Source organism: Apus apus, chromosome 16 (assembly GCF_020740795.1).
Source record: "Apus apus isolate bApuApu2 chromosome 16, bApuApu2.pri.cur, whole genome shotgun sequence".
Taxonomy (NCBI): Eukaryota; Metazoa; Chordata; class Aves; order Apodiformes; family Apodidae; genus Apus; species Apus apus.
The window spans coordinates 13,855,030-13,880,117 of NC_067297.1; the positions used below are offsets into that span (position 1 = coordinate 13,855,030).

Consider the following 25,088-nt stretch of genomic DNA (forward strand, 5'->3'; position numbering starts at 1 on the left):
GTTGGGGAGTCCTCAGAACACTTTTGGCATTTCAGATGACTGAGCACTGAAGCGTTTCTTTTTTTACTGTAAATGAGAGTTTGAAGGTGACGTGGTAAAAATGTATGAGCTGTTGCACATAAGAAATGGAGCCTGTGGTTAGGAATGCTGGTGAGACCTTTGGACATGGCAATTCAGATGGCAAAATAGAGAATACAGAGGCAAAAATAAGGAGGATATAAAAAAACTTAAGTTGTTGTGTAGTGTCTGAGGAAGCCAAGGGTAATTGTGTCTGGAGCCATGTAGCTAAGCTCACTGCATCTTAAAATAGTCCATAATGTCAAACACAACAGGTTAAATTAAGTTCTCTTACTAATGAAACAGAAAGAGTCGATGTGGAATGTGAGACCAGAACAGCCTTACAAGGGCAGGCTTTGCTCCTCTGGCTGCTGCAGACTGAGTGTAATTGAGATGGACAAATGAAGAGGCCCGAGATGGGACTGAAGCTGTCATGGTCTTTGCAAGTACTTGATCATGATATTTGTTTGTGTGTGGGATGGTGACTCACAGAAGACATTTAAGAAGTGCAGGAATTATTAATACTTAGTAGCTGAAGTGGAGGGGGTGGGTGGGAGGCAGGTGAGCATCAGGAGGATGAGTTTCTGACCCAGGGTCCTATGAGGGCTTGGTTTTCAGTTAGTTTAACCTAAAGGTGCCCATCCTTGTCTCTCACATCTGGATCATTCAGGGATCCAGTCCAGGTGAAAGTTAATCCCCAATACCCTTTGGATAGCTCTTCAGCTGATTTGCCTCCCCAGTTCCATGCTGGTCCATGCTGCCTAAGGGAGATGGTGAAGGATGGGGGGACCCAGCAGTCACTGAAGACCCTGGGGGCTTGAGCTGCTTGTGCTCCTGGTGAGGCTGTGCTGTGGTCCCACCTGCCTCTGCCAGGGGCTTCTGTGCTGGGACACATGCAGGAACACTGCTTTCTGTGGGACCTCCCAGTCCTGTACAGTCATTAGAATAATGACATGTATTTGAGAGCAGGTGGAGCCCACGGTGAGCTGAAGGGAGCTTTTGGGAAACATCATGTAACCAGGGCATTTTGTTTTCTTCTGAATGAGGCAAAAACCAGGGATTGTTGCTTCTTTGTGCAGGATTGTATTTGGGAGTTGTAGGTGGAATAGATGTTAATAATAAAAGTACCCAGCAATGTCTGAATAACGAGGTCCCATTTGCCACTGTGGTAATTAGTCATGCAGTACTGGTTAGCAGTGTGTGCTCTCTGTGTTCTGAAGCTGCAGACCCTCCACAGGCCCAGGGTGGCTGCAGCTTGGGATAATCACTGCTGCTTTTCGGGGGCTGAACTTCATCTGGTGCTGTTCTTGTTCAGGAGCAAGGACTGCTGGGCTCCAGTGGCTGGGAGACCATTATAGAACATTTGTACATTTGAGCTGTGTTCTTTGTTCTATAAAAAGATAACATGGAATCTCCAGAGAAGAAATAAATGGAGCTTGTGTGTAACCCACATGCTGGTGTTTGATTAAAATATACTTGTGTGCTTTTGCCAGCTGGGAAGCTTGTGTGGAGTCCTACAGAACATCATATTCTGGGGAGCTTTAGAAAAGAAATAGAGGAAGTTGGTGTGCTCCCTGGGAGCCCAGGCTTTCTTGGGCTGTTCTCTCTGCACACCCACGGGCAGGAGAGCTTTGGTCTGGAGCTCAAACAGGAGAACATGCAGTCACTCACTGCATTTCAGCTGAAGGGCTGGAAAAATCTTCAGCCACTTGAATATGATGATGAAAGCACATCTGATTGTCTTCTAGAACATTTTGCCATGATGTTAATTGAAGTGTAAATCTAAGCAATCAGTTAGATGCCAAGTATACTGAAGTACCTGGCAGTATGTTCATGTGGTAGCCAGAAGACACTAAATTTAGTGTTGCAGGGAGACTCAAATCAGCAGTTTTACCATCTTCCAAGAGTGAAAATGGAAAACTGGACATAACATCTCACTCTTTTCAGGGGAGATCTAATAAAAAAGTGAGATTCTCTAGTGACTTTTCAGGTCCTTCAGGTCAGATCCATATGTAAGAGGTTCTGGCAGCAAGCTGTGAGAAACCTACCTGCCTCCTGTGGATCTGGGGTTGAGTCTGGACAAGAGGAGGCTCAGGGGAGACGTCATTGCTCTCTACAACTACCTGAGAGGAGGTTGGACAGTGGAACAGGCTGCCCAGGGAGATGGTGGAGTCACCATCCCTGGAAGTATTTAAAAGAAATGTAGATATAGTGCTTAGTGACATGATTTAAGCACTGAACGGGTAAATTAGGTTATGGTAGGAGGAGTTAGGTTATGGTTGGACTTGATGATCTTCAAGGTCCCTTCCAACCAGGATGATTCTATGATTCTATGATCTCCTCCCCTTTTGTGACAGGTGACATACCAGGAGGTGGTTACATTTCAGCTCTGCTCTGCCCATCCTGTTTAGGGGAAGGGGCTGCTGACTAACTTGCGTGGCAGCTACAGTCCAGAGCTCTCTGGTTGCTATTCTGGGGGTCTACTGAAGCAGACAGAGCCCGGAACCATCTAAAATAGCTCAGTGCCTCGTGAAGAATCCCTGTCCTGCAGCAAGCACAGAGCTGCACTTGCAAATGCACAGATGTTTGAAATATAATGCTGAGATTAAACAGCATGTAAGTCTGAAATGTCAGCCTTGGATGCAGAATCTGCAGCGTCCATGAAGTCTGATCTGTAACTGTGTCAGTAAATGTACAGGTTTTTCTGTTTCTTGTTAAGAAACACCCAGCTCTTGGGGCATCTGCTCAGAAGTATCTCTTGCCGTTTCCATACAAAATGACTCTGCAGCTCTTCAAAAGAAAAGCTATGTGAGGAGGAGAGGGTTTTCTCTATTGCTTGGATTCCCTTTGAACACTGAGGGCTTTATTAGTCTGTGAATTTGGGAATGTTCCAAATAAATATACTCTATTCAGAAATGAAGAATAAGGTACAGAATGCTGAGTTTTGTTGTTCTAGGAGGCAAGTTACAGGTTGCTGGAGTTCAACTCTTAGAAACAATGCCTGGAAGGCAAGACACCCCCTTTCCCCAGAGCTGCTTTGTATGTGGGCATGTTTGTAAGTAGCATTTCTGATACAATAGAATTTGACATGAGAACCATTACATGAAATATTATTTAGAAATTACTCACTCCCTTAAATCTCCTCCTGAAAGGTTCAGGGGAGGAGGGGATGATGCAAGACCATAGTACCTAGTATCACAAATGAAGCAACAGCAACACAAACCTCCTTGACTGAACAAGAAGTGGAGCAGCTTTCAACATGCCTCTTACCTTCATACCTCTCTTTCCCCTCAGTTCTGAACTAGTCACGTCTTGACTTTGGACACCTATTATGGTTATGGATTTAAAACTGTAGCTTTTATTTCTGCTCTCCACCCAAGCAGGCTGTTTCCAGGAATGGCGGGTGATATCGGCCTGCTCAGTTTTACCTGCTTTTATCCATGGGCTCCTCTGTTACCCCCACCCATTCTGGGCTTTGCAGTGGCAATACCGACCCCAGGGGGTCCCACCTGCCAGGAGGGAGCAGAGCTGGGCACTGCCAGCCAGCTCCAGCTCACAGAAGTTGTTAACAATGTGTGAAAATGGAAAAAACCTGCTTGGAATGGTCAGACCTGTTCAGCTTTGTGTGCATCTTTTTGGCTTAATGATTAACTTGGCGGTGATAGCAGTCACTGACTTGCAGGTACCTGGTTGGGGTTTGTAAACCCTTTAGTGAAGCAGCTGGAGGTGCTGGTGCTGCCTGGGCAGCTGCGGGGGGCCGGCTTGTCCCAGCGAGCAGCTTTGGGTGCCGGTGTCAGAGGTTCCCTGGCACAGACGGTGCTGGATTCCCAAGGAAGGGTTAAAATCGGGGAGTACACGTGACAACGTGCAAACTGTGAATCATTCCAATGGATCCGTGCGGCTCCTGCCTGCTTAGGCAGCGAGCAGATGCTGTTCCCTTGGTTCCCATGGTAACCCTGCCTGTACTATAATAAAGCCCAGCCCAGATCCTTCCTCGGGCAGACCTCTGCGGGTGTCACCTCGCTCATTGTTTCCCCTCCGGAGCAGAGGCGAGGCGGGGACAGCGCGGAGGGGGCAGCGGCACCGTCTGACCTGCCGTGCCCTGCCCGGGGACAGCGGGACGGGCCGCGGGATTCCAGCAGCCCCGCAGCTCCAGCCTGCGTCCCCGGAGGGTGAGGAGCCGAGCTGGCCAGGGCAGCGGCTCTTCAGGCGCGGGGGAAAGTCTCTCCGCTGGCCCCTGGTGCCGCGTCCTGCGTTCCCAGCCACCTTCCCGGGCTGTGGAGCCCCCTGGAAGCAGAGGAGCTGATGTCATGCGGCAGAGCTCCTGGCAGGCTCTGAGCAGCGGCAGGTCGGGTGCTGAAGGCGGCAGGCATGGCCCGGCTCCCCGGCAGCTCCCCTGAGCCTGGGAGCGGCCCCTGGGGCGCTGGGGATCCCGCAGGATGGTTCTGAGCCCCGGGGCAGCGGGGCGCGGGGGGCTCTGCCGGCGCTGAGACCTTCCTGCGGCGTGTTCTGGGAAGAAGGGAATCCGGATTTCTCGTTCGAGAAGCTCTCAGCGTTTTGCTGCTAAAGGGATTGCGTGGAAGCCTCAGAACTTTGCTCCGTGCCCTGTTACCTGAGGAGCTGCCGAGCCAGAAGGATACGATTCTTTTAATCCTTCCGATCTTTACAGCAGAACAAAAACTTGGCTTAAAAAGGGAGTTGCTTTTCCAGCTCTGAAGTGAGACGGTGAGAGACTGAGTCTGTGCTTGTCAGTGGACTCGTTTCAGGTGGCTGGGTTTAAGCCTTGATTTCTCTCTTTAACATGGCTGAACGAAGCACGTTTTGATGGAACTCTGGAAATCTGGTTCTCAGTAGGAAAAGCCTTTTATATTTTCCTGCTTGACAAATGTCAATCTCCAACCTCACCTATCTTCTGTTACTCAAATACAGACACATGCTGGTGGACACAGTGTCCTGCTGTTGACATTAGCTGGAAATACTCTGTAAGTGGGATCATTTTGCAGAGTAAAATCAGGGTCGTTAAGGAGAGTGTATTTCACAGCAATTGCTACTGAGCGTTGATTTCTCATCCCTGCTGGAAAAATGGATTACCTTGGAGACAAGCTGACAGTGGCACAAACTCACATGACCCAGTGGATGGGCACAGTGCGGAGATCCTTGCAGGAAGCGCTAAATTTAGTCACTACTGCGGTTGCTCACGAGCGGGCTGGCGGGGATGGTGGAAGCAGGACTCCCTTCAAGAGAACCTCCTCCTTCAGGCACTTCGCGTCCCGCAGCAGAGAGTCCTTCCGAAGGTTTTCCGTGCGGAGTCAGCAGAGGTTTTCCTCCCTGAGGAAGAGGCAGACCAGTTCCGAGCCACCTGAGCCTGTAAGCTATCCGCCTTTTTGAGACTCTCCAGGGAGAGAAGAGGACCCAAACCGCTTTGTTTTGTTGCAGCCTTTTATCTCATATCAAAGCCTCTCTCATCTCCGCTTTTCAATTTAAAAGTAGCCCCTAAGCCCCCTGCAGGTAGTGGTGTCTGTCTGTCTGTCTGCTCCCAGCTGGTTTCTTTCTGCAGCACAGGTGGGAATTTTCGTTTGCCAGGGAACACGGGAAACCAGGGTTGTGGGAATGGGGGAGAATGTTGTTAATCTTGGTTAAAGCAACTCAGTAAAGGTAGCACAACTGTTTGTCTAAGATTAGGAAAAGAAAGTTAGTCTGAAACTGCACTTGTGTCAGTCATTTCGCCACGCCAGGTCAGTGAGGCAGCAGTATTTGTAATTTTTTGTCACAAGAGTTAGGTGCTGTCACTCTGTAGACAATGGTAAATGATCATTATTCTCCTTTTTTTTTTTTTTTTTTAAAGAGTTGTTTTTTTTCTCCGGAGAATTGCTACTTTATCATGAAATAGCAGTTGTTTGAGCAGCATGACTTGGAGGGCTGTAGTGGGGCAGGGGCTGGGGGTCATTTCAGGGGAGCCAAGGGGAGGTGAGGAGAGTGCACTGCAGAGCCCCCTCTCCTCCCTTTCCCATTAAAGGCCTTTCGTAGTCTCTGGGTTATTTCTGGGAGGGATGATCTGTGTTACATGGCGTGGCATAGAGTGGTGTGAGAGAGGTGAATGAATTGGGTTTGTTCTGTCTTATTCCATGGAGAGGAGCCTGAAGTGGTGATTTGAGTTGTACCTGATGCTTCAAGTCTGATGCTTGAAGCCTGGGAGGTGGCTGTGGTGTGGTGACCCAAGTAGAATGAGGACCAAAGCCTTGGAACCAGCATGGGATTAAATCCTGAACACCTTGTTCTCTCAAGTGGCTTAAAATGGTTTGGTTGTCGTGGTTTTGTTTTGTTTTGATTTTCAAACAAAGCAGTTATTCCTTGTAAAGAGTGAACACATGAAGTTCTGATGTGGCCTCACAGAGGTTTGCTCACAGAATGACTGAAGGTGAGGATGCATTCCTCAGGCAGGTGTGGTGCTCAGGGACGGGCTATTTCCAGCCGTTTTTATCAGTTACAGGTCTAGCATTTTTGTCCAAGCTTGCAATTCACCTCCTGTTTGGCTCTACTGGAAAAGAAAACATTGTCAAGTGAGCACAAAAGAATGAAGAGGAAAATATTTGGTAACCACTGTTACAGTGTTAACATGGTGACGTGCTGTGGGGTTCTGTTTTAAGCTGATATTTTAGGTTTATTAGAGTACTTGTTTAAAGGAGTGGTGACTGCAAACTGAGACGTGGAAGCTGCAGAGGGCACCTGTGCTGCTTTCCTTGCAGTGCACTGCTTGCAGACCTGCAATCCTGAGACACGGGGGGGCCTTTCCAGTTAGTTCACTGGTGGCAGCTGCTGGAGCTGCTGTTCCTGGCTTTCAGCAGGAGACTTCCACGTGCTTGGCTCGGGGCAGGAATTTGGCTTAACTTGTTCCTGACTCCTGTGCTCGAAGTGAAAGTCTCTGCAGTTGTGAAACTTCAGTTTGGGCCATTGCATCTCCTGCAGAACGACTTGTGAGCGTAGACATTGAGCTACTCTTTTTATCTGGCTGGAATAAGGTCCTGGTTTTACTTAATCCTTGGAGCTACCAACTTTTTTGCTACAAAAACCCTTTATAATTAGTATAAAGTACATAATTTGTCATGAAGTGACTTGTGTGTTGTTTTAGGGGTGTCCTGCAGAGCAGTCACTCTGTGCTGGTACCTCAGCAGTGTGGTTCTTAAACTGTTTAGCTGTGAGGCAGCAGCCACCAGGCCTAGTGGCCTTCAGGTCCCCTCTCTGCTGTCACTGGGGACTACTGGCTGGAAACTTAAACCCAGGAAACCTGTCAAACCTCAAGTCAAACAGCACAACTGGAGATAGTGAGAGTAAACTTGCGGCTGGGGCTGCAGGCAGCGGGGGTGTGAGAGCACGTTCCGCTGCAGCGGTGCGGTTGTCCCCTCTGATGGCTTTGCTGGACTTTGGGGTTAAATAACCAAGGGAAAGAACAGGTCTGCTTGTGTGGATCTCCTGTAGCTACTTTGGGTATCTTCTACAGGAATTTAGAGTGTTGTATTCAAAGTATTAATCCACTTATTTGGGTATCTGCGACTTCTGAAGAAATGCTTAGGCTGAAAAATTGTCTTGTTTTCAGTTTAGTCTGTACTGAAGTTGCCATCCTGTGTCTGGAGCAGCTGTTGTGGCAAAGGGCTGGTGCTGTGGGTGCTTTCTGCTGGATTCCTCGGTGGGAAAATCCAGGGCTGTTCCACAGGCCTGGCATAGGTGCAGTTCCCAGTCTTGTTAGATGTGGGGAAGCTGGCAGCTTGGCACCTTATTAGTAACATACTACAATGAATTTTAGCTGGTAGCTGCTGGAAGCTGTGGAACTGGGGAAGGGCTCGTGGATATCACAATATTTTCTGGCCTGTACGAGAGATTTTTATCCACTGCAGAGGAGCTTTAGGATTGGACTGAAAGGGATTTGATGTAATTGGTTATTTCCTTGCTGGAGGCCACAAAAGTAGGAATCAGGCTGCAAGAGAGAGGAAATAATTTTCTTTACGAACAATTCTCTGTAAGAGCTCCATAATGATGTGACCACTTTGTTATTCTGTTCATACCTTGTCACATTTTCCTGTTTGATGTCTGGCAGGGCTGACTTCCTGACCCAGCTCTGTCTCTGATGTTCAGTGTCTTTATTTTAAATAGCTTCTCTGGTGTATTCAACAGCAGATGGTTTGGAAAAAGACTATTATTTTTCAGTCTTTCTTTTTTCCTGTACTACTGCTAATTTCTTCATTGCAGAGGAGTACTGTGTGCTTTGACCTGCCTCCCTTCATAGCCCAGCCCCTGAGCACACTGGTTTTCTCATCAGTTGCTGTTTCCCAGTGAGCTTTTCCTTCCTCTCCTGACTTGGGATGGTCTGTTCATGGAGCAGTATCTTCAGGGGTGTCTGTCCTCTCTGTTTCCACTGAAACTGAATGCAATTGGTCTGCGATGATTTTGTGTAAATAGCTGCAATACAGTGTTCTCATATTTAATTTAAGGAAGAAAGGTGTGGCCATGAACTGAGGAAGCTTCCTGGCTGCTCACCCCGGAGTGGTTGGGCTCTGCTCTTGCAGAAAACCCTCCACACATGACACAGGACCAATTTTAATGGCATCATTATTCTGGCACTTCAGTTTCAGACCTGGGATTCTGTACTCGAGCTTGCAGAACTTTTTCTTTACAGTGAAGCCTTTCCAGCAGGATCCTCTCTGGTGCTGAGGAGCAGGTGAGGGACCAAGAGGAGGACTGTGGAAAGCTGGTGTGAATTCTACATGTGCTGTTCACCTGCACATCCCCTGGGATTGCAGCTCTGCTTTTAACAGAGCATTGGGTGCTCTCTGTTTTGATTTGACCCAGGGTCTGTCTGTAAATGTTTGTCCTTTATGGTGAACATCCTTCAACAAACAGCTTGTAAAAAACAATTCATAACAAGTTGGCATTTTTATTCTGAGCTTGGCTGATACAGACCCTACTACAGACACTGCTGAACTATTTTGCCCTAATATTCACCAAAAGCACAGCGAGTTGCTCCCAGAAGTATTTGCTTTGTGCTGTCAGTGAATGGGATTTTATCTTTAAATTTCCAGAGAGCTGTTCTGGTGGCATGAAGCAGGCTTGCAGAAAGCAGGCTTTTAAAAACGAGCTGTTTGTCTTGTTTCAAGGGGGGGAGGAGGGAAGCTGTTGAGTTTAATTAATGAAGATACAAGGGCCAGTACTCAGTTCACGCTTTTTCATTCTTAATAACTTTTCTTTGGTTTAACAGGCCATGAAACATAGCTGGCAGCATAAATCTGGGCCATAAAACTGTAGTGCTGGGTGTTCAGTAGACTGTCTTTGTTGTTCCCTTGGTATTTTGACACGAATAATCACTTAGACAACTTAGCTCTGTCATTTTATTTAGGTTGGCTGCAATGAGTTGATTTTTTACCAAGTTCTTAAAGCACGGGAAAAGTGCATAAATACACCTAGGGCTGGTCGGTTCTTCCTCACTCACCTTGTTTGGTGGTTGTTTGTTTTCAAGCACTAAGTGATGGCAGTTGGCTCCCAGAGGGGGGGAAGTTGTGTTAAACAAACAGAAAGTGGCAATCCGTTTTACTGGTATTTGTAACATTGCGATGGTTTCAGGAAATACTGGAGCAGTTTCAAAACACACACATTCACTCTGTGTGTGTATATTTTGACTGCTTTCTTCTAAAACATCTTCTGAGTTGTGTGAGATGTTTGTTTAAACCAGCAGTGCACCCTTTCCAAAATTTGTGTTTGTTATTCGCTTGTTGTCAAGAAATCCCGTCACTTTCTGTACATCTTTAAATCCAGACTTAAAACTAAAGATCCCTTTTCCCCAGGAATGTTTATTTGAAGTTGAACTTGTGTCTTATGTGGAAACAAGTTAACTGTGCAGAAGAGCTGTGAAATAAAGTATTTCAAGTAGGAGGTGTTGATTTCAAGCATGTAGCTTTTCAAAAAAAGCAAATATATTCACTTCCTAGCATAACAGTGTGAAATTGTCTTGTTCTGGCTTGTGTCTCTTGCAGTGTTGAAGATGAGGGATCCTGTTCAACTCCCAGTGCCAAGTTTTGTTAACGCTGATGGGAGCTGCACATGCCCTGTGGGGGAGAGCAGGTTCCTCCATCTCTGAGGTGGGACAACGTTGTTCTGCTCAGAGCTGTCCTGATGGGCACCAGGCTGGTGGCCACTGGCTCTCATCCTGAGGGGTCGGTTTCCTGGGGTTTCATTTCTTTTTAGCTTGACTGCCTGAGGCTGAAAAGAAAGTTTAATATATTGCTATAGGAGGGATTTTTAAGATATTTCCAACTATCTCCTCTGCTCTGCTTTGGTTTTCTCCTTTCCCACTTCTCAGAGGAAGTTCTGTCATGGCTCACTCAGCCCTAGCAAGGGATATATTTAGAATTTGGTTCTTGTCTGCTTTTTGCACATCAAGTCAACCTCTGCTCTATCTTCAGCCTTGCACTGAAACCGCACGGTACGTGCGTGGTGGGTGTTTGCAGCAAGTCAGAGCAGCTCTATTTTGAGGGCATAAAAAAATGGCAAACTCCAAAATGTCTTGGAAATCCTGACTGGAGTGAGGAGGTTAACTTCCCTGGGGGTCTGAGCAAAAGCAGTGAGTAGATCTCATTGCACGCTGGTGACCAGATTCCTGGCAAAATGAACTTCATCTGGATTAATTTGGCCACATTGTCTGTTGTGGGCAGTGCCAGCTTCAGGTAGACTTTGGGTCTCTCTTTGCTGCCTTTCAAATCATGAGTCTCTCAGCTGGCCCTGGCTCCCTGGAGGCACAGCAGCACTGGTGTTACGGGGGAAGGACCCATTGACAGAGAAGTGATTAGCTAAAGACCAGCAAGGAGGGGAAGTCATTTTGTATGTCAGAAAGTGTGGAAAATGCTGGGGTTTGGGCTGTGATGGTATTCAGCCTCTTCAGGGTTCAGGTTTGGCCTGGAAAGGTGTTGCTGGGAACGTGCTGTTGAACTGGAATAAAACCCTGAACTTGGTAGTGATTTCTTCAGGCTCCTTTTCTGCCGTTTGCAGCCAGTGTTTTGTGCTGCTGTGATGAGGAGCATCCCCGTCAGCTCTGCACTGACCTGCTCCTCAAACCACTTGTGGGGCTCAGGTCTGTTGTGCAGTTTGGGTTTCCATTAAGGTGACATTAGTTCTACTGTGACATAAGCCATGTACACATTTCAAAGGGATTCACCTTAAATATAATGGGTTTGGTTTTGTTTCGATTTGATTAAGATATAGTATGAAGCAAAGAGCTCTCCTTCTAAAGTTAAGGCTGGTTTCCTCTCAGCAAGCACGAGTGATAAGGTCTGTCATGGGTGTAGTGTGAAGCTTTTTGAAGGAGAGCAGCTGAGCTAATGGTGTACGTGGGATGTCACAGCTTGGGATGTTCTCTAACCTCTCCATCCACGTACTCCTGGTACCAGCTGGCCACAACTTAACTCTTGGCATTTGCTCCCCAGGTTAGGGGCTGGAAGGGACATCTGCCCTTCCTGTTCATCACTGCAGGTGTAGGTCTGCTCCTCGGCTTTTCTTGCCATGCCTTTCCAGGGGGAAGGGCGTGGGATTCAGGCCTGTGCGTCAAGCCAGGGAGCCATGAAAAGATGGCGAATTAAACCCATCACCCTCTAAAAACAGCCTGTGTTTCCTAAGGTAGACGCTGTCAGGTTTTGCCGCTGGGGATGTGGCTGGTTGCTGCCTGTCGTGTCCCTGGGGAAGAGGTAGGGAAGGCACGTCTGGCTGAGGCAGCCCTGGGTTGCATAGCAACGGTGGGATGGAGAGCCTGGTGGCATGGATCGGAACGGGCTAGACCCTGGGACTTGGTGCCCGCTCCACTGCACACAGAGAACACGAAACATGATTTGCAGCGTTTGTGGGCAGCGCGGGCCCTCGGGCCGTACCGGTGCCTTCGGGTAACAGACCCTGAGGTTACGAGATCAACGCATTCGGTTACTTGTGCCACTCCTGCCAGGCCTGGTCCCCAGCGGTTGTGACGTGCTGCCCTGGTTTGCAGTGCGGGATGGGGGGCTGGGTCGGGCTGGGGAGGGGCCGCGGGTGCTGCCTGCCCTGGAGGTCTCTTAACTTTCCTCAGCGAGGTCAGAAAGAAAACGTGCCATTCCTGGAACTGCTTATCTGTCAGCGCCGCGTGGAGGGTGGGGTGGGAGGCAGAAGGTGCTGCCTCCTGACGGGGACGTTGCGCCGAGGCTGTGGCTCCTTTCGACAGCTTTATTTCAAGACCACGTTGGCAGATCTTGCCTGATTGGGGGGAACTCTCTGGAGCGTTGGTCTCCAACCATGACTTGCTCCTTCTGGGCAGCGCTCATTCGCCGGATAGTGAGTATGGGTGGAAATCCTGGGTGCTGGTTCCACAGGGTTTGACTTCCCACCTGCCAAAGTGGCATTGAGATACTTAGAAAGGAAAAATAATAAGGATTGTGAAATGTTGTGCAGTTTCCAAGGCCCTCTTTTTGTGGTGGGGTTGGTTGGTTCTGACGTGGTGGTAAGTTCTTGGTAATGCTGTTACTCATCCAAAATACATAGTTTACCTTTTCCTTAGGATCACTGGAATAACTGTCGAACAATTCAGGTTAGAAAGGACCTCTGGAGGTCATCTAGCCCAGCATCCTCTTCAAAGCGGAGTCAACTGTGCAATAATAGAATACAGTTTTAATAGACTAAGGTGTATTGCCATCTCCTCGCATATGCAGGGGAACATTTGGGATGGTTTCCAGGGTTTGTAAGGACTTGTAAACTCTCCTTAAGTGCAGTGTCACACTTAAGGGGCAGGGGAGTTCTGAATATGGGCAATTTGACCCAACTTCATGCTTGATTTAATTAGGAAGAAATGAGAGAGAAAAAGAATAGAAGAAAGCTTTTCAAGAAATTAGCAAAAATTCTTCTGAGGTTCCCATTAACAGGGCAGATGGTCAAAGCTTCGTTCCATGGTGCAACCTCCTATTCGTATTCATTTCATGCCAGTAGATTTTAACTTTTAATTTTTGCACTTCAAGCTGTGGGGTGTCATTTTGGCTGTCTGGTGTCTCGGTCTCTTTTGCAAACAGAGATATTTTTGAAACTGTCTGTGCAGATTCTGACTCATGAGATCTCCTTCCACTGCTGTTCCTCATATGCCAGGTCTTTATTTCACTACAGTGCAAAGGAGTTTTTCAGATGAATGTGTGTGTTCATTCCTGGTTATGGTTTGTTCCTGTGCTGGTAGGACCAATATTGTGTGTGCATCATTTTCAGGAACTGGAAATTGCAGGAGTAATCATCCCTGGACTGTTGCCAAACCCATCTTAGTTCCAAGGGAGAACTGAAAGAAACATAATCATAATGTGTCATTTTAGAAGAAGAACTAGAGGCAAATCCAGCAAATACAAAAGTATCCAACTTGGCTGCTTTATTTTATATGAAAATTAAGTTTTTCTTTCCTGGCCACTGTTGTAAGAATGATGAAGTTAAAGACCAAAGCATGGAGAATTACAGCATTGATTACTGGATTGAGAGTAGTATTTTTAGGAGATTAGTGAGATTTTTTTGTGATTATAAATAAGAACATTCTTAATTTGGGTTTATCTTATGTGCCAAGGGGAGACCAGACCCCTCCTTTTTTCGCCTTTGTAATAAGATGTGTGTTTTCACTATATTGTGAGTATTCTGTTTATTGAGGAAGTGGCTGTACCTGGCCTAGCTCCACCTGCTGGGCTCCTCTTCTTTCAAATTTAGTTACTTCCAAAGGATGGGTAAAGAAAGAGAATGGATCACAGCTATTAGAACAAGTTTGCTGAGTTAAGAATGGGTAATTGTCCCTTACAGTTCTCTCTCCAGAGCAGTTATGTTCTTAAAAGCAACAAAAGGGGCAATGGGTGCAAACTAGAACACAGGAAGTTCCACCTCAACATGAGGAAGAGCTGCTTTACTGTGAGGGTGACAGAGCCCTGGGACAGGCTGCCCAGAGAGGTTGTAGAGTCTCCTTCCCTGGAGGCTTCCAAGACTCATCTGGATGCCTTTCTGAGTGACCTGCCCTAGATTCTGTGGTGGTGCTGCTCTCTGGCAGGGGGGTTGGACTCGATCTCCAGAGATCCCTTCCAACCCCTACATTGTGATTCTGTGGGAGGTAAAAATCAGATGTCAGTTCTTCACCTCTCAGGATCTCTTGTCCTGTGGAGCTTATGCATTAAAAATACAGAAAATGTTTTCATCCCTCTGAAGAACTGAGCTTTCAATTAGGGTTTAGCCCAAGGAACAAAGTGTGCAGCAGAACCTGGTCGTATTTGGGAGTTGTTGGAAGGTATTTCCTCCTTTCCTCTCCTGGTGTTGGGTACAGACTGGCTGGAGGTGCCATGAGACACCAGGAAGGGGCTTGGATCTGTCTCGCATGCTTTGCTGTGAATTACCATGGCACAGGACACTGGGGGTGTGACAGAATGGACTTGTGACAGACCTGAGAGTTGTCACTCTAGTACGCTCATCAGGCTGCTGTTCCTTTCCCAATCTGCCACGTCTTGCAGCTTTCCATTTGTAGGCCTGGTTTGTTCCCCATTCACGCTCTGTGTCGGGAGCACCAACTTGTTCCAAGTGAAATGGCAATGCCAGAACAGGCCAGCGTGTCTGCATGAGCTCAGCTGAGTTCCTTCTGTTCGAAAGCATCTCAACCATGAACCTCAACGGTTCCTGTGCACAGTTCTCAGGGACCTGGTGTCATTTTCACTGGTATTTAAACAACCAGAAGTGCAATGGCAACTATGGAGTGCTTCCCAGAGGGCATGGAGCCTGAGGGAGGATGGAAGGAAAGGAAATTAACATTTTGGGGTTTTTTTACTAGTTTTTCCTTTTAAAAAAAAAAATAATAAAATAAGAAGCTTGTCATTACTGAGAATAAACAGGTTGAAAATGAAGGGAATAGAGTTTTCCCAGGCACCTCCAACATCCCAGTGCCCAGTGCTGCCATATTCCCAGATTGCCTAGAGTATTTCTGGTGTGATGATAATAGACAAGAGATCTTCAAAAGAAAAGCTAAAACTCATTATTCTCCTGCTTGTTGCTAGTCACCTCCTGGAAAGAATAATTGTTATGGTTTGTTGTCACTTCCTTCTTCAACACTATTTGTAGACTTGAAAGAATGTCTGTGTTTTCTAACTAATCATTTTGCCTCTTAAAAAGTGTGGGTTGAGAGGGGTCACCAGGGAAGGACACACACACAAGCTGCTTCTGAAATAAGTAGCTGCCTCCTGGAGCAAAATGGAAGAACATTGCTCCATATAACAAAGTAATGGTGTAGAAATTGGTGTCTTGTTCCTCACCCTTATTCTGTTTGGTTTACTAAATTTAAGTTCACCGTGTCTACAGGAGGACTAATGTTTCTTTTTCAGGCTTGTTTTGGTTTTAGCATAGAGAATAGCTATCTGAGTGTTAATGGTGTCATTCTGGTTATAAAACCACATATCAGGAGTCAATATATATATTTAACATCAAGTGAACTGTTGCCTGAAACTGAGGAGTATGTGCTGATAGTTTGTCTGCAGTGTAGAACTGAGAATTCCTGAGCCCTCAGATGAGCAATTTATTTGCATCTGAATGTCTCTCCTGTTGCTGCTGCGATGCTATTATCTGGGCTGTGCATGTTCTGTCCTTGCAGCCATCCTTCTCCTGATAACTCCATGTCTTTTATAAACAATGTCTCCTAAATGCAGTGCAGAAAGTTGCTGTTCTGCTGCTCCCATTCCTCTTTCTGAGCTTTTTGGACTGTATTGTCTGGTTAGGAACAATTGAGCAGTTGCAAGGAATGCAGTGTGTTCTGTTCACAGAGACCATGTGTTTCAGTCATAGCAAGGGGAAAAAGCTGGCTCCCAGCAAAAAGGGGTCCAGGCCTGTGCCCATTGGGTCACCTGGTTGTGCAGCAAGTGTTCCTGGGGTGTCAGGCTGTGGAGGGGAGTTTGCTGCCACTGAGACTGCCAGATGCTGCAGATGCAGCTTATACTAGAGACAGAACTTTTTCTGTGCAAAAAGTGGCAAAAGCTGATGAGCACCTATGGTTACAGACTGGGTAGCTGGTCGTGCAGGAGTGGGATTGAAATAAATTAAAGTTGAACCCCCCCCCTGAACTGGCATGGACAGTAGGGAGGGAAGTGAGAGGAACAATTTGTGTTTGTTAGAGCCTTTCCTAGAAGGGAATCAACTTGCCAGAGGTGGTGTGGCCACCAAGTGACAGGAGAAGGCTGAGCCCGGGAGCTTGGTTAGCCACCAGAGCAGAGCATGAAATCATTCAGTGAATATGGTTGTTACTTTGTGAGTGCTGCCTGCTGTGAAGTAGATGTGGTGGTGGTTCCCCCAGCAGGTTCTGCTGAGTGGTCTGAGGAGGCATTGGTGGTGTTCCTTTTTTTTAAAGAAAAGCAGCAGCTCAGGATAGGTGGAAAAAAGTGTCACCTGCTGTCTGATGAGATCTTCATAAGCAAAGCTGGCGTGGCACTGGAAACCATTCTTGTGTTTGTTCAGGATGATAGATGCAAAAGGAGCCATCGTTTAATTGTGTCTGCACAGTAAATTATTTCAGGAACTGTCTTACTCCCGTGTGTAACTCAGCTGCAGAACACAAGTTCTGTATTCTGGAGCTATGAACACTGGTCTGCTGCAGATCTCGAGTGCCAGCAGCTGACCCACTTCTCTCCCCTGGAAGGGAGGGGTCCCTAGATGCAGTTTTCCTCCTATGAAAGCAGCAGATCTGTGAAATTAAAATAATTACTTAGGAACTGGAAGTTTGGAGTAGAACATAGAAAAACCACCATGGTTTGTCCTTCTACGTTGTACTTTGTGTTTGAACTTTGCACTAGAACATGTCAATTTGTCAAAGGCTTTCTGGTATCTGGCACTATGCTTAATTATCTATTTATCTATGCATTTTATTTTGAATGTCTTCCAAATAAAGAGCGGGAAGGGAGGAAAAGTCCTTTTATTAAACCCTGGAAAAAAGCAGCAGAGTTGATATTTGCCTTGTCTGCTGTATGTTGGGGAGGTTAAATGTAGCCCCCAGCAGAGTTCATTGTGCTTGCACAGGTGCTTCTAAAAATTTTGTTCAGCCTGAGCCAAGAATTACCTGAAAGCAGTGTGGAGTTACTAAAACTGGGGAGGCAGTTCCTCTAGAAGTGCTCATTTGCCCAGGAAAGCAGTGCTCTTTTTGCCAGGAATCGTGGCTCTGGCTCCATCTCTGGTTCCACGTTTAAGTTTATTCCCAGTTCACGTCGACCAGATTTCCTTGGTAGAACCAGAAACCCCGTCGCAATAGGGTCAGGGAATCCTTTAGGCAAGCTGAAGGAGTGCTGAGGTGCTGGGGTTGCTCTCTTGCAGGACCAGCTGAAGCAGTGCTTCTCCAGGCAGCCCCCGGACGCCAAGGACACCGACACGCTGGTGCGGGAGCCCGACAACCAGTACGGCACCTGGAGCCAGCAGCGGCACAGCGGGGACAGGTAAGGGCCACCAGGGTCCCCTCCTGGGACAAGCCTCTCCTTAGTGAGCAAGGAGAGGAAACGGGGGGGTTGGGTGTGCATGTGGATGGGTTTTTGAAGCTGCAGGCTCAGTTTGGGACTCGACAGCTCCTTCCATCCATAAACAGTTGTTTAATACCTGCAAATTGCAACGAGGTTTGAAATTTAAACTCCATCCTCCCGTGGGGATGCAGGGTCACCAGCTCTCTGAGCAGTGACAAAAGCAGCTTGGACTGGAATAGATTTAGCAAGGCTGCTAGGCAGTGAATGTAAGTTAGATGTTATGTTTTGGTGCTAAAGGGTTAGATAGAGGAAAACAGTTTTTTCTCAATAAATACACAATCACTTAGACTAGGTGAATGTAGGTAGTAAAAAATGCTTTGTATTTGTGTTTGTCATTGGAATTAGAAATGTACAAAGTCACGTTTAGAAGGTGGTTACCTCTTGTGTGCTGTCTGTCTTGGGGGGGAGAGCTGGGTGCTGGGGAGAGCTGGCTCGAGGGTCCCACTGCCTCCCTCTCAGGTATGTGAAGGAGTGTCTAGCCATGGTCAGGGCACACGGACAGGCTGGGGGCACCTGTGCTCTCCCACATGAAGGGGTATGCTGCCAGCTGGGCTGAGTGGCACCCTCCATTGGGAATGGGTGCTCCCATCGCTGGGCACCTGCTCCAGGAGCCAACCTGCCCAGGTACACCTCGGGTTGCCCTGTCCCAGCTCATGGGCTCAAGCATTTTAGCATGGGGAAGTGGAGGATGAAGTGGGATGTCAGTTGAGTGAAAGAGATTGAATTGATGTTTTTCTATTATTAAAATGGTTTATTGACATAAACCTGGAGCATTGAAGTGTAAACTGTAGCTTCATCTACACTGAGTCAGTATCTCGTCTGTTCAGTGAAGAATGAAAATAGCATTTTATCTGTTTTTATTTTAATGCTATACTTGTTGAGATCTTACAGCAGACATTCATGCCAGCAATGCTTGGTGTGTTCTACACTTGAGAGCTCTGCATTATAAATATTTCATTGCTTATGAAACCAGGGTGGGTTTCAGCCTGAAGTTCAGTGAGCAGAGTGACATGCCAACAGTGACATCCAGATCTTCTGTAAAATTAATTTTGATTTCAGTATGTGACAAATGTTTTCTGAAATCAGTTTGTAAGCAAAGGCTCTTAGCTCCAAACCAGCACTTGAGTGTTATCTCAGACCTGAAGGATTCTTCCCGATTAGAAAAGCTCCACCTAAAAATTCTAGTTTATTGAACAATCCTCATGTCCCAGAATTTTGTTTCAACTCTAAGAAAGACTTAGTTTTTTCTTCTGTTACAGTGCAATGATGACAATTAGTGACTTTTCAGCCTTGTGCCACCCCCCTGCTCTGCTCTAGTTTGACACATCACGTTCTGTTGATGAAGTAAAGATGCTGGCAGCGGGAAGAAGGAGCAGCAAATGCCTGGAAGTGTTCAAGGACAGGTTGGATGGGGCTTGGAGCAACCTGTTTGAGTAGGAGATGTCCCTGCCTGTGGCAGGGGGCTGGAGCTGGGTGATCTTTAAGGTCCCTTCCCACCCAAACCAGTCTGGGATTCTGTGACTTACGGTTCATTGCGGGGCAATTACTGGTGCATTAATTTGAGCACTTGGAGAAGAATGACATTAACGTACTTTTAAATATTGAATTAATAATGGAAATCTTCCTGGAATACACTGAGGCTGCATTTTGTTTGCAGTTTGTTTGTTATGGAGCAGAAGGCTTCCTGCCAGGACGAGTGCAGACGTTCTCCTCTCGCCAGGGATGGTTTGAGCACATCTCCACGTTCGGCTGCAGCCGCCGCGCTGGTCGCTGCCTCCTCTGCTCAGCCCAGGGGCAGGAACTTCCAGGAAGCTTTGAGAATTCCACTTTCCTGTTTTGCCTGGCTCACTTCCCTTAGGCTTTATATCCTGTCAGCCTCACAGCCCGTGGGCTGCATTCCTCACACACCCCGTGTGGCCATGAGCTGTGTCCTGGGAGGGCACCAGGGGGACAGGCACCATGTCCTGTATCCTGGGGGAACAGGACAAAGGGGGAACACCATGGCAGCAGGAACAGAACAGCTGCTGTGTTAGAGGAGCTTCCAGTTTTGGACATTTTTTCAATGTTTGAGTTGTGGAGCAATTATTTTAGCCCCTTTAGGAGTGTTTCATTGGTGCATCTGTGAATGAACTCGTTTTCCCTGAGAGAGGAAGGGAATTTTACAATAAAAAGCCATGACCACATGGCAACAGGATAAACCTGGTCCTCTTCCTAGATAAGCTTCTAAGGAGGTGGAGGAAGGATTATTTTCAACTAGAACTTAGTCACTGCTGGGATAAGATGAAGGGGCTGCCCTTGGCTGATTGCAATGGGCTTTTGCAAATAACTTCATAGAATGGAAGGAGTTGGTTTAGTTTGGAGGTGTTAATTGGATTTCTCTTAGCTTATCTAACAGATTTTATTTTTCTAAAGCCTAATGCTGCAGATACCAAGTATCATTTGATGCAAAAATACTAGACAAAAACTTCCCCCCAGAGCTCATTAGCACCATTTCTTAATTATCCTGGGGCCCACTGCTGGAGGAGGGAAGAGGCATTCACTCTGCTCGTGTGCTGGAAACCCTCAGAGCAGCGTCTGCTGGACTGGAAATTGTATCATGTGCTGCAGCCTGAGGGAAAGTTGTTGGTCAGCAGTAGAGTCCTGAGAGTTTTCCTCCCAGGATGGCTATCATTGTGGGTTGCACCAAATGCTAAGGCCTAGTGTTTAGAAAAAGTGCATATATTCATAAATGCAGGTTCAGATATTTTTTGTTGTTTTAGAAGAGAGTTCCCAGATACTTGCTCAAGAGAAGGTGCTTAGTAACAGAAGACTCTTGTTAAGAAGAGGAAAAAAAAAATATCCTTAAATACTTCAGGTTTTGTTCCTTTAAACTAGAAACTCCTAAAATTAGAAGCAGGACAGGCCTATTTTTACTGACAGGAGAGTTTTACTGGGTTTCCCATCTCCTGTTGTTTAAGGGAATATTCCTACCTGACAAGGGGAGACGTGTAACTCCAGCTTTCAGTCACTGCACCTCATCTGTGTCATCCTGTGCAAAGGCAGGATTCCTAGGGCTGCACTGGGAGCATCACAGCCCTGGGGTGCAGGCCCTGCCACCCTTGGTGCTCTCCCCAGCACCCCGAAAGCCTCTGCAGGTAGAGCCCTGCCTGAGGGTGCCACCTGCTGCCCACCTCCCTCGGTTTGGCATCTGCTGAGTGTGCGTGGTCCAAACTACCCATGTCTGTGCTGGTGTCCCCTGAGGTCTCATTGCTGTCACTTCCTTCACCTGCAGCTTTGTGCCCGAATCCCCTTCCTCGGAGAACGATGCCATTTCAACAAGAAAGCAGCCCCCAAACAGCCACCCGTCCTCCCTGTCCTCTCAAACCGAACCTGCCTCCCTGGCTGATCACCATGACTTCTCCAAAGACCAAAGGAGCACAAGTTTGGACCGTTCCAGCACTGACATGGACTCTACTGATGGGACTGATTTACCTCCCCCAGGAGACTCATACCCTGACAAAAAGGCCACTGATTTCTCCTTCATTGATGTAAGTTCCCATGATGGGGAGAGAAGTTCTCCTCCTGTGTTAACTGTGGTGCTACTCCCGTTAGTCACCCCAAAGCAGTATCTTCTGGAGACTGTGCACTCAGTCTTCCTCTGCCTTTTCTTTATCACATTCCATTTTCCCAGCTGACTTCCTGCCTGAAAGTTTAAAATCAAAGCTACAAAGTTCTTCCAGATCCTGCAGTGCTTATGTTTCGAGAGATTCCCGAAGCTCTTGGCCTCAGATAATGTCTGCCAGTGGCTTAATGAAGTTGCAGCTTCTCTTGCTGCTCCTCAGGGAGCTGCATCAGGGCAATTAAATGGCTCTGTCAGCACTGAAGCAGTGATCTAACATGAAGAGCTAGTGGCTGCTGGGCCATGAGGTTGTGGATGTAAGGCTATAAAGACATTTACTAGTATTTCTCTTTCTGTAGTAGGTTACAATTGCATTTTAAAGGTTATTTTTTTCTCACTTAAGAGTCTTTCAGCCAGTGTAAGATCAGTCACTTCTGGCCATACACACTTAGATGAGGTTTAGTGTTGTTTGGAAGCATTAACACAACTGAAGGTTTTCAGGATAGCACGTGGGAAGCACTGCTTTGTATTTATTAAGAGCTGGTGCCCCTTTTTTCAATTATATAATATTAAATGGCAGATATATTGGGAAGTGCAAGATTCCCAACTGAAAGGGTCAGGTAGCTGCTAGGAAGGTCTCAGATGCATTCCCTCAATTACAGAAGTGCCACAGCAGCCCTCAGCTGTTGCTAGCAGGCAAGGCCTGTGTTCTTAAAACATTCTAGGAAACAAACCCCTATTTGTTGCAGTTTTTTTTAAATTAATTTAGTGAAAATTATTCATGCAGATTGGACATCCATGGCTGAGAGAGATCAAAGATCCAGCATTGCACCCATTAGCCCCAATGACACACATCCCCACCAGCCATTCCCTTTCGTATCATTTTAAGTAACTACAGAAATAACAATCGGGCTAATACATGTAGCTTAATTAAACTGAATGGGCTAATGTGTTAAAGTAGGTTGGGAAATCATCATGGGAAAGGTGTCTTTTATTTTCAAGCGGACTGGGAAGTAAGGGCCTTGTTTCCTTCCCCAGCACACGGCTGTTCTGGACTCCAGCGCGCTGAAGACTCGAGTGCAGCTCAGCAAGAAGAGGCGCCGTCGGGCCCCGGTTTCCCACTCGCTCCGGAGAAGCAGAGGGCTGGAGTTTGAAAACAGGTTTTCTTTGACTGAAGAGCCAGATAATACCTGGATGTTTAAAGATTCCACAGGTATCCCTCCACTCTCTGAAAGAATGATCCATGACCAGCTTGGTTGTCAGGGCAGGGATTCCTGGGTGGTGTAAACGTGCCTGAAGTTGCGTCAGGCTCCAGAGCAGCTTCCTCCTGCCACCTCTGGGCATCCCCTGGAGCAAGTCTTCCCCTGCATTCCTTGGAGGGTGAGAGAAGCTCCCTTTGCAGTGACAGAAGCTGCAGTAGCCAGAGCTGCAGAAGACCAGGGTGAAGGAGAGCTGCCATGCCATCTCCTTTGGCTTCTGGCTGGTCCCTTCAGACAATTTTGTTAGCTGAGAAAATCCTGAGTTAGAAACCGCCACAGCTGGATGGGTTCCCCAGCATGTTCTTTATATCTCAGCCTGTGGGTTATTGATAAGAGCCACTGTAATTGTTCATATGCTATAAGTGCTCATAAACATTCTTTCTTTCTGGCATCTGTAAGGACTACAGGCCTAGTTAAGGATTAATCAGCTCCTTCAAATCCATCTGTTAAAAATGTCCCCCACCTGGCCTGTTCCTTGGGACGCAGTAAGGGAATGTATCCAGCATGGAAGAGCCTTGCTGCTCAGGGGAATGAGTGGCTCAATATACACACTCCTTACAGGGCCATGACATAGTACCTGGAGCCCTTTGGTGCTGTGGTGATATGTGCTGCAGATCTCCTTTAGCTGTTCCCTGGGTGAGAAGTTACTGGCACTGCAGCCTGTTCTTTAGAGGGGCTGGTGGTTCTTCGTAACTGAGGGGACCTGTTAAAAAACTCTGGTTTGTAACCTGCTATTTCTGCTCTCCCTTAAAGCCTGTGAGAACAGGGAAGGACATGTGATCAGACCAATCTCTTGTGTAGCCTCCTAATTAATAGCAACACTGTTAACTGTCTGGTGGCTGCTTTGGTGTAGATCTGACAGATGTAAAATGTTTTCAGGACCTACCTTGGCAAGAAATGTTGTCCTGGAAGCTGGGGTGATGATCAGCTGAGCCCTGGTGCTTGGGAAGGCAGCCCCAGACCTGTCCCTTCCCTGCAGCCTGCAGGGATGGACCAGATAACTTCCAGACATCTCCCAATCTAAATAGATCTCGTGTTCTGTGATCAGCTGAGCTGTTCCAAAGCAGCAACATCGATGACACTGGGAGCACCTTCTGCTCCCTCATCTCTGGCAGCAGGAAGTCTTTCTGTTGCTGAGTGCTCAGTGTGTCTGTTGCTTTGATCTCTGTTGAGGCAGGAACCCTGTGCTGTGTTCATATTGTTGTTAGTACGTTTTTAAATGGAAGGAGAGACCTAGAACAAGGTAGAAACAAAAAGCCTGCTGACTAACGGGTTTTGCCCTTCGGTTTTGTTGTGTTTTTTTTTAAACAATTCATTAGAGGAGAAGAAAACTATGCAACAGGAAGATTCTGATGAGGAAGGAAAGACACAGCATACTGTGAGGTCACCTGCTGCCCAAGCTCAGAGGCTGCCTGTGTTCCCAGGAATGGACCACTCTGTTCTCAAGGTGAGCATGGGCAGAACCCCCCAGATGCTCCCTAGGAATAGTGCTGGGATTCTGATGAGATGACCTTGTTTGGGGGGGGGAGAGGGGGGTGAGGTGTAGGAAAATCCTGTAGTTACTTTTCTCACTTTTAAAATCACTTATAAATATTAAGTGATTTGGAAAAAGAAATTAGTTTTGCAATAATAAATACGCTTTCAAACAGCACAGGTTCTGAGGAATCCCTCCCCTGCTTTCAGGCTCTGTTTTTTATAAAGCTGAGTGGTTTGCTTTGCTTTCCAAAAAAAAGTCTGAATGCTGCCTTATAAATAAGCTCTTTACTTCTATTCTTAAGGCCCAACTGCGGAAAAGACAGGAGTCTGAGAGTGCTGGTGATGCAGGTTCTGCTCAGCTGTTCAAATCCCCAAAACCTCAACTGCAGCTCGGAACTGCTGGCAGCAGAGTGCTGCCCTCCAGCGTGGAGAAGGAGGAAAGGTGAGAGACTTCACCAGCCTCAGGAAGATGGGAATACTCCTTTTGGTGGGAAAAAAATAATGCAATTAGGGTTGCCAAGGCTGGAGGGGAAACAATATATTTATTTTTCTTGTTTCTGTAAGGATTTTTCATAATTAAAGAATAATGAGGTGGGGTTTTTTATCTTAGGTCAGAAGAAAAGTCTCCTCAGTGGCTGAAGGAGCTGAAGTCAAAGAAGAGACAGAGCCATTACGAGAATCAGCTTTGAAAAGGTACCTTCCCACCCACAGAGGGGCTTTGCCAAATGCAAGTGTGTGGTGACAAAACCTCACGTGGAAAGTGTCCCCCTAGCTTGTCAGTGTGGTTATTCCTTAAGCACAAACACTAAAGCACCTCCTGTGAAAGGGCCAACCCAGGTTTCGTGGCAGTGAAATTTATCTTCACGGTTTCACTGCTTCTCTGCAGATAATTTTATTTAACAACACCCAGTGTGTGCTGCCATCCCAGGGTGCTGCCTTCAAGCAGGAGCTCTGAGGAACCTTCTGTGAGCCTCAGTACATGTGGTTTCCACAGAGTTCTGGGCAGCTCTGGAGCACTGAGCACATGAAGTAGGACCAGACTAAGGTGCCACGACCAGAGTGAGGGGCATTTGTGGGGACTTCCTTCCGACAGACAGAGTGGGGTCTGACTGCTTGCTCTGCCTTGTCACCCATCACTTCAGTTCC

The 25,088-nt window shown here is 47.0% G+C and overlaps 1 protein-coding gene across 5 annotated transcripts in view; it reads left to right on the forward strand.

The window, feature by feature from the left end:
- The window catches only part of KIAA1671 (KIAA1671 ortholog), a 73,930-nt gene that overhangs the window by 46,178 nt on the left and 2,664 nt on the right, over positions 1-25,088 (forward strand). For 3 of the 5 annotated variants that reach the window (XM_051633695.1, XM_051633696.1, XM_051633698.1), the window contains 6 exons: positions 17,410-17,528; positions 20,881-21,136; positions 22,246-22,420; positions 23,786-23,913; positions 24,245-24,384; positions 24,553-24,635. In XM_051633695.1, coding sequence (XP_051489655.1) covers positions 17,410-17,528; positions 20,881-21,136; positions 22,246-22,420; positions 23,786-23,913; positions 24,245-24,384; positions 24,553-24,631 — 897 coding nt within the window. In that variant the 3' untranslated portion in view covers positions 24,632-24,635. Of the gene's footprint in view, positions 1-3,924; positions 5,425-12,294; positions 12,397-17,409; positions 17,529-20,880; positions 21,137-22,245; positions 22,421-23,785; positions 23,914-24,244; positions 24,385-24,552; positions 24,636-25,088 lie in introns of those variants that run through there. The other 2 variants (XM_051633697.1, XM_051633699.1) reach the window with 2 other exon arrangements.